The sequence below is a fragment of the Cetorhinus maximus genome, unplaced genomic scaffold, assembly GCF_964194155.1.
Source record: "Cetorhinus maximus unplaced genomic scaffold, sCetMax3.hap1.1 HAP1_SCAFFOLD_696, whole genome shotgun sequence".
NCBI classification, from domain to species: Eukaryota; Metazoa; Chordata; class Chondrichthyes; order Lamniformes; family Cetorhinidae; genus Cetorhinus; species Cetorhinus maximus.
Genome location: NW_027596638.1, coordinates 62,552 through 72,039, shown reverse-complemented (window position 1 = coordinate 72,039; position 9,488 = coordinate 62,552). Strand labels below are relative to the sequence as shown.

The 9,488-nt window shown below is 44.8% G+C and overlaps 1 protein-coding gene across 1 annotated transcript in view; it reads right to left on the bottom strand.

Moving 5' to 3' along the window:
- Positions 1 to 3,029: 3,029 nt before the first annotated feature.
- The window catches only part of LOC144674547 (uncharacterized), a 66,622-nt gene continuing 60,163 nt past the window's right edge, over positions 3,030 to 9,488 (bottom strand). The window contains 1 exon segment of the mRNA XM_078535847.1: positions 3,030 to 3,218. Coding sequence (XP_078391973.1) covers positions 3,030 to 3,218 — 189 coding nt within the window.

Sequence of the window (9,488 nt, the reverse complement as noted above, 5' to 3'; positions counted from 1 at the left end):
CATTCTCAAGAGAGCAATCCCAGCTTCTCCACGTTGTACCTGTAAGAGGAAAAGCTGATACTGATTATACCAAGGACTATGAACACAGATTTTAGTTAAGAGACGGGGTGAGGAAGAGGAAGAGGAAGAGGAAGAGGAAGAGGAAGAGGAAGAGGAAGAGGAAGAGGAAGAGGAAGAGGAAGAGGAAGAGGAAGAGGAAGAGGAAGAGGAAGAGGAAGAGGAAGAGGAAGAGGAAGAGGAAGAGGAAGAGGAAGAGGAATTTTATTTTTTAACACCGCGAGGGGCGGTGGAAGTGGGGGGATGAATGATTTCAAAAGTATTGGCATTTTTTTCCCCAAGCCTCCGTTTTGATGTGATCCAATTTTTATTAACCACTCCACAGCAAACTCGAGGGTAGAATCGGAGGAGTTTATTTTACACGTACAAAGCAGGGTTTGCCACACCACACACCCCCACCCACTTTTACATTCATGCAAAAGAGGGATAAAGGAAGAAGTACAGGGCAAAGACCACAGAAAATAGGAATTATTTCACTGGAGTCCAGAATCAAAGGTCCAATGATGTATTCCTTTCAGAGTCGGCAGGTTGAAGACTAATCCTGGATAATTCAATTTTCCAGTGCGCAGAACTTCTATGATGAGATTAATTAGCTTTGTAGGCACTGGTGCAGTAAGTTCCAGTAGAAACAGTGTAGATGGGGACTAGGGCCATTTAAACTTGGACAGAGTCCTGGTTCTGCTGCCACTTCTTCTATGGAAGATAGCAATCTGCTTCGCAGCTCCACAAGGCAGGGTAACTGGTTCTCCCAGCTAGGGTGGTGGGGGAATCATGTGATATGACTCCCACTTCTCCACTTTGGTTCGGACAAAGGATTTATTTATATTCCTTAGTCTGGATTCTTGATGGTTAATGTTTCAACCATTAATCATTTCCAAGAGGTTTTGGGGTCCTTTGAACTATTAGACTGGTCTTCTCTGTTGGCCAGGCCTTGGCCTTAGAAATGTAATTGGTCTTTGTACAATTCCCTTGGATTTGATCTTTGCAGTCACAACAATCATTGGCATCTCTTCAGAGATAACGAAGTGGCAGCTGTTCTGAGTGCCAGGAAGTTACTTTTTGAGTCGGCCAGCAATAGCTCCAGTCATTTGTAAGCCTTCATCCAGGTTTTTTCAAACATGTAATTTAGCCATTTAAGTTTCATAAAAATAGTGAGATCTTGGCTACAGGACAGCAGAATTTGCAGGACTACAGGGGAATGGCACTAGCTGAATTGCTCAGTTGACAGATCGAATGGCCTCCTTGTGTGACAAATCTTGTTGTTGTATCTAGCAGACTAGCACGCAAGAGATTAAAATCAGGCCTCCATCTATACAAAGTGACCTGTCTGTTTCCTCAAGGCCTGAGAAAAAGGTGACTTCCCTCAGTTGGCATTGAGTTAATTTTTTGATTCATTCATGGGGCGTGGGTGTCAGAATTAACCGCATGTAGGCCAGACCAGATAAGGACAGCAGCAGATTTGCTTCCCGAAAGGGCATTAGTGAACCAGATGGGTTCGTGGCCATCACTAAATTTTTAGTACCAGATTTTTATGGCGTTCTAATTCCACCATCTGCCATGACAGGATTTGAACCCGGGCCCATACAGCATTGCCCTGTGTCTCTGGATTACTAGTGCCATCTATTACGTGGCACCTCCACTCCCTCTCTCCTCCCACGTGTGTTGTTTGTGGGTCTAAGAAACGGAAGGAGGACTCTTGGAGCTCATCGGTGTGTTCATTATTTGTTCTATGCTGTAGATTAGATTCTAACTCTGGTTTATTTTTCTCTCAGTTTACGAGCATGGATTTGGAAATTGCGGGGATTATAGGAAGATTTTCAGATGCCATGAGCCGTGGCGGGATATCCAAAGTGGCATCTTTGGTGAAAGCTGAGAGGAGCAGATTGGAAAGCGTGACGGTTCATGTGGCTGTCACCGGGACCCCGAGAGTGGGGAAGTCTGCTTTCATTAATTCAGTCATGGGTTACAAGGATGGCGAAGATGGCGCGGCACCCACCGGCCCCGCCCAACAGGTGACAAAGCCGGCGCCTTACAGCCGGCCGGGGAACCCCAGCTCCGTGTTTTGGGAGCTGCCCAGCGTTCGGGGACCCGGCTTCTCGTCGGGCCACTACCTGAAGACGGTGGAGGTCGACAAGTACGTCGGCTTCTTCATCCTGTCATCGACGTGGTTCACGTGGGAGGTCGCAGCCCTTGCCAGCGAGCTCAGGCGGATTGGCAAGCAGTTCTACTTCATCCGCACCAAGATTGACTTGGGCCCTCCTGGCTAGAGGGAGAAGAAGTTCGTTGAGGACGTCCTGAATGTTTTCACCGTCGACTACTTTGCAAACCTGGACATTGAATACGCGATTGCTCACTTCTTCTGTGTCTCCTGCCACCAGGTTGACAGGTTCGACTTTCTGGAGTGCGTCCAGGCTCTGCAGAGAAATTCCTCTCCTCCACTCCAGAAACACGCCCTGCTGCTCTCCCTGCACTACTTGGCCAACAAGATGAAGCTGAAGGACTCCCTGAGGGAGTTCATTCCGGTGTCGGCGATCTACAGCTGCCTCATCAACCCCATCCCGGTCGAGCAGCTGCCTTACCAGGCCAATGTCCACTTTCTGTACAACGAGATCCGGCTTTACCGCGTCCTGTTAGAGCTGGACTACCCAGCCTTGAGCAAAAGGGCCAAGCTGATTCGCCGGCCGACCTTTGTCCTCTCGGATGAGATCCAGACCACGATGGCGAGAATGCTGACGGAAAAGGGCGTCTCGGTGGAGCTGCTGAAGTGGACGAAGATAAACGTGTCAGTCCCGCACAGATACGTGAAGTGGATTCCCTTCCTCGAGACCCTGCCTGGAGGGAAGCTGTCTGGGGCTTCCACCATCCGCTTGTTGGATACCATGCTGCAGAAGTTTACGGACGATGCCTACCGTGTTCAGAGGAAAATGGAGGATGTACTGAAGGGTGAATAACACTGTTTGAGGCCCAACAATCTAATGGTGTTTGGTACACATGAAGGGAGAGGAAACCTCAACTTCAGTATCAAAGGCCAACGTTGGTATCCTCTGGTGGGTGACGCGGCTTAATTCCCTATTCTTCTCCTCCATAGTCTGCAATGTAACCTTGTTGCAGAGGCATTCCATGCTCTGCCAGTCCAAAAGATTGTTAATGCACAATGCATTCTATTCAGATACAAAACATAGCCGTTTCATCGCAAGACCTTCACCTGTCACAACTAACTAAATGAGATTGGCTTGCAGATGAAATTCTACTTGGCAGTCCACATGGGCATGGGCCAAAATTGAAGGCTAGGCACTACAAGACTCGTATTTCACTGCAGCTGGTAGCTGCCATGCTAGGTGGGTGTGAGGTTTTGCCTAAGCACATTACTGCAACCCTCCAGCTGTTGACAATGCAACATATTGACTGACCCTCTTTGTCTGAATGAGCAACATACAAAAGAAAACACATCTGGGTTAAGTTTAAGCTGTATTGTACATCCAAGTGTTGATGCAATATTGGGGATCATTTCTTCTATCCTTCCCATGTTAAAAGTAGCAATAGCTCTTGTAGATGTTGTAATAGTAAACACCATCATTTAACAGCCAATGACCGTCTCTGGAAGCCCTAGTGTAGATTGAATTGCTGACTCTCCACTTTTAAAGATGACGGGCGTGATATTTTTGACTTAAACCTGAGTCCAGTGTGGTTGTCGAGCAACACTTCAATTTTTAAAAAAAATTGAACCTTTGTTTCAAGCACATAAACACTAATTGAGGCCAATATTTTGGAAGAATGGCTGACTATTGACGGCACTGCTTTGTTTTCCTCTCCTCCCAACAGGAGGAGGTAGTAGAAACTTGTCACTGCAGGGGGAGTTGGTGGGTGAAAGGCCAGGATTCAATAAGGAAATGCCAAATGTGTGCAAAAGAAATGAAAGATGTGATTTCTGAGCAATGCAAGTAAACTCACTTTTTTTGCTGAAAATGTAAACAAAGCTGTTTCTTGTACGGATTACAGCTGAGTGAGTCTCATTTTATTTCACGAAAGGAATGCCAATGGGAGTGTCAAAATTCGCACAACTTAACGTTTCAGTCTATTTCCAATTGATAACTGAACTCACTACGGTTATTTGAGGAACTTCAGAATTTAAATAAAATTATTAATGTGTACAGTGACTGTTATCTGACTTTGCAAAGTAGCTTTGGTGAAGGGATTAACTGCAGTTGAATTTTTAAAAAAAAAATGAATTTATAAAAAAAAAGCTTCAACATTTTGTTAACTGCTGCATGAAACCTGTTTGTCATCCACTTTTTCATTTTCCTGTTGAAGAATTTCCTGTAAATACTGATTTCATAAATGCAGGTTTGTAAGTGGGTCATCAAAGACTTTTGTGTTAGAGCTGTCTGTCACTCGTGAGGAATTGATTTATTAAAATGAATAACTTATGCAATTTATCCTGGAGTCAGCTACCTTGGAATTTTTTTCTCTATGATAACTGTGTAGTTATGTTTCTGTAAAACTGGATTAGGTATACACACGTTCCCAAACCCTGGATAACTTTAAAAGCAATTTTTGTTTAGATTTGCAGCATAGTGAAGCTATTTGGCCCATGTCTGTGCCAACTGGGATTGGTCCCTAGCCTTGTGGGTTACAGCATGACACGCAGATTTCCAAGTGCACTTTTTGGGGAAGTGGTGGTGTAGTGGTATTGTCACCAGGCTGGTATTCCAGAGACCCAGGGTAATGCTCCGGGACCTAGGTCCAAATCCCAATGGTGAAATTTGAATTCAATTTGCAAAAAAAAAAAGTAGACCCCATGTCTGACCATTTTTCTTGTTGTAAAGTCCCATCTGGTTCACTGACCTTCAGATGTCCTTGTCCTTATCTGGCCTACATGTGACTCCAGATCCACAGCAATGTGGTTGACTCTTAATGTCTGAACAAGGTCAATTAGGGATGGGCAATAAATGCTGACCAAGCCAGCGATGTCCACTTCCAATAAATGTGTATAAAGTTGCTGTCTGTACCCATCACATATGAATTTCTAAAAATTCATTCATGGGATGTGGGCTATGCTGGCTGGGCCAGCATTTATTACCCATCCTTAGTCGCCCTTGAGGGTGGTAGTGAGCTGCCTTGAACAGCTGCAGTACCTGTGGTACAGATACACCCACAGTGCTGTTAGGGAGGGAGTTCCAGGAGTTTGACCCAATGACAGTGAAGGAATGGCTGATATATTTCCAACTCGGGATGGTGAGTGACAATGATGGCAACTTCCAGGTGGTGGTGTTCCCATGTGTCTGCTGCCCATGTCCTTCTAGATGGTGGTGGTTGTGGGTTTGGAAGGTGCTTTGAAGGGGATTTGGTGAATTCCTGCAGTGCGTCTTGTAGATAGTAGCAGCAGTGTGTACCATCAGTGGTGGAGGGAGTGAATGTTTGTGGATGGGGTGCCAATCAAGCGGGGCTGCTTTGTCCTGGATGGTGTCGAGCTTCTTGAGTGTTGTGGGAGCTGCACTCATCCAGACAAGTGGAGTATTCCATCACACTCCTGACTTGTGCTTTGCAGATGGTGGACAGGCTTTGGAGTGAGGAGATGAGTTACTTGTCACATGGTTCCTGGCCTCTGACCTCTCGTAGCCACAGTATTTATATGGCTAGTTCAGTATCTATGCCCATCTAATCCTTCTGCCAATGACATTAAATTTGTCTCCTGGTTGTTGAAGGACACCAACATTCCCCTTGGTGAGGTCAATCTGTGGGCAATGGTGGGCAGGTAGCAAATGATCCATTCAGAGGGGTGTCTTCACTTGGTGTACCTTTCTCTTTGAAGGCCAAGTGACAGGTTCTGTCTCGGGCATTGCACCATGAAGCTGCCAAATGACATTGGGGATTGTTGCCACTGGCCATTTGTGGCATAGCATGCCAACCTAAAAGAATTGACTCCCAGGTGCAATTGTCGATGGTTAGGGCCTTCGTGTCATGGCTACAATTATCCCTGAACCATTGCTTTGGTTGTCCACTAGTAATTTGGGTCCATGTACCTTGCTACACGGAAGGTCCTTGGGAGTGTGGCCATCTTCCATTGTTATAACCACAGCCGGTGTTAATTGCTGAGCAAACCAAATCTCAGGGAAACTTGTCTTATGGACTATACCCTTTGTTTTGTATTCTGAAAACAAAGCGATGTACTGATCTTAGTAAGAAGTCCAGTAATGCTTTTACTTTTATTTCTTAAAATCCCAAAAGTTTTATTGGCAACAATAAAAGGAAACCTAAACACACAAGATTAGTTACACCATTAATGTTAGTTTTTTAAAAAACATTCCCCAAAGAAAGGAAAATTCTACTTGGTCAATCCTACAAGTAAACACCTCCCAGGCAACACCTCCCAGGCAACAGTCCCTTTATAGATGGTTAACTATAAAATCCAGTAATATTACACAAGGTGTAGTGTTGTAGCTTTAATAAAGGCATAGCACATGACCTCTAACCTCTTCCACTCTACGTTGGAATCCACTTCAGAATAAAACTGCTTGTTGCAGCCCAGGACTTTTCTGTTGACTGAATGGTCGGTTCAAATGGCAAACTCTCCGGGCCCAGAGCTCCAGCTATCTCTAATCCTAAACTCTTTCCCCTTCCATCCCAGTTCCATTGTTCTCACACCTCTTTGAAACTCAAATCCATCCACATATAAAATCTTTTTATGTTTCTGTCTTGTCTTTGCTTTTGGGGTCAATAAAATCTACCTATGGAACTCCCTGCGAAATGTAAAGATGTTTTTTGGCATCTCTGATTCCCCTTTGATATTCAAACAAACTCTCAACTTCTCGAAAAACGCAAATTTTAGATCTAACCTAGTTACTTGTCCCTCAAGCTAAACACCGCTATCCTTTACATCTTTCAAAACCTCAAGACAACCTGACTCCTATTAATCTCCTACATGCACCTGTGCGAGTGTGCACCCACTGACTCTGTTTGAGTACCAACACACTTAGGCAGCCCTCTCAAATACAGAGCTCCTGAGGGAAATGGGTACTTCATATCCACTCTGCATCATGGCCCTCTTCATTACAGATAAAATGCCTAATTTTGTACACTACTTACGTTCTACTCCTTGGTCTCCTCTGTTCCAAAGAAAGCGAAATAGGTAACATTTCCTTTAGTGGAAGGGCCAGATTTAAGGTGAGATCGCAGCCAATAAATTGCGTTCCATTTTAGATAAGAAGCCTGCGAGTTTGAAGTGGGTGTGGAGGATTCTGACGACTAAACCTCAAATATTTGCATATTGGCGAATAAATAATATTATTACCAAGTTGGTGAGTCCCTCTGGGTATCGTCTATGCTAGCAGAATGATTTAATATGCTACACAATCAGCACATTTGGCATCTTGACTTCCCAACGTATGGTGTGTTTGGGGGGGAAAAAATCTTAAAATGAGTCTCAAATATCCAACCATCTCTATGCAGAATCCCTCAAAAGCATAATTATGCGTAATTATTCCTGCAGTTTATTTTTTAAACTAAAAAGGCCATCCAACCCCAGCTTCCTCTTCCCAAGCCAGTATGCCCAGTGGTGAGGCGCAAATCACTCCAAACCCACTCTGTTACGCAGGACAGGTCTTTCATATGCCTGATACCAGACTCCGGAAGCAACTGCTGTACTCAGAACTCAATGGAGGCAGGAGACGCTTCAGTGACACTTATTTCCCCCCCTTTCCCACCCCACAAGTAACACCGACTCATGGGAGTCCCTGGCTTGTGACCGACCAAAATGGATGGAGGAGGTTCTTTTGTGAAGGTGAAGCCCAGGTGTCCGAGAGAGCGCGCAAACCCGTGCACGAGCCATCCGCCCCACCCTTCAATCTCCAGCTGCCGCTGCATGTGGCACAGTCTGCAGATCGTACGCTGGGCTTCTCAGCCACCATAGAACCCATCGGACTGGAGTGGAAGCAAGTCATCCTCGAACCTGAAGGGCTGCCCAAGTAGGAGATGTTAAATCACTACACAAATAATCACCTCCTTTCAAAATAAAGTTTCCCCCTCTAGCATTTCATTTAAATAGTTTTGAAAAATAATGCACGCACTGACGAGGGTTGAACCAGAACATTCAGTGACTCGTCTGTCTCAGTGCCATTATATTCCAGCTGCCAAGGAGCCTTTGATATATATTTAGACAGTGAAAATACAGCTGTAAGTAAATGGATATTGAGTCTTAAACCCAAAGTGCTGAAAGAGGTTGAGACCTTTTGAATGGAAACTCCGATGGGGAATTCGGGAGAAACTTCATTTCCCAGCGAGTGGTGAGAATGTGGAAATCGCTACCACCGGGAGGAGTTGAGGTGGACGGCATAGATATGTTTAAAGGGAAGTGGAGAGACATTAGAGAGAAAGGAACAGAAGGATGTGGTAAGGGGGTGGGAGGAGGCTCATGTGGAGCAGAAATACTGGCATGCAGCAGATGGGCCGAATGGTCTGTTTCTGTGCTGCTGTCGTGTAGAAAAGTCGGCCCTTTCAAATAAAAACCCTATGGATAAATTTAATCATGTGAAATGCGTAATTTTTTTAAAGCCTCAATTTGTATGCTAGAAGTTTTAATGAGTTGAAAAAGCAAATGGAAATTTGTGTAGAAAGTTTTTGGATATATGTAGGAAAAGAGACTTTAACATTTTGTTCAATAGTAGGGTATAAGGCCACAGATGATAGTCAATGAGCCATTAGCACTTAGAAGGGAGGCCATTTGGCCCATCGAGTCCATGCTGGTCCACTGTAGAGCAATCCAGTCAGTCCCATTCCCTCTACTCTATCCCCGTACCCCTGCAAGTTTATTTCCATCAGGTTTCCACCCAATTTCCTTCTGAAATCATTCATCGTCTTTGATTCCACCACCCTCGTGGGCAGCGAGTTCATTACCACTCGCTGTGTAAAAAAGTTCTTCCTCACATCTCCCCCACATCCCCTGTGCAAAACCTCAAGTCTATGTCTCCTGTACCTCGCTCATGGGAACAGCTTTACTTTGTCTACTTTATCTAAACCTGCCCTAATCTTATTCACCTCTAACAGTGGAGATGTTAACATTTTTTCCCCATAGGAAATATTGACATGATTGGAACATTAGAACATAACAAATAGGAACAGGAGTGGACCATTCAGCCCCTCGAGCCTGCTCCGCCATTCAATAAGATCATGACTGATCCTCTTGTGTTTCGATTTCCACATCCCCATCTAACCCTGGCAACCTTTGATTCTCTTGCCTCACAAGAATCTGTCCACCTCTGCCTTAAAAATATTCAATTACTCCGGCTCCACCATATTCTGAGGCAGAGAATTCGAAAGTCGCACAACCCTCTGAGAGAAAAAAAATTCCCCTCATCTCTGTCCTAAAAGGGCGACCTCTAATTTTAAAACAGTGCCCCCTAGTTCTGGACTCACCCATAAGAGGAAACATCCTT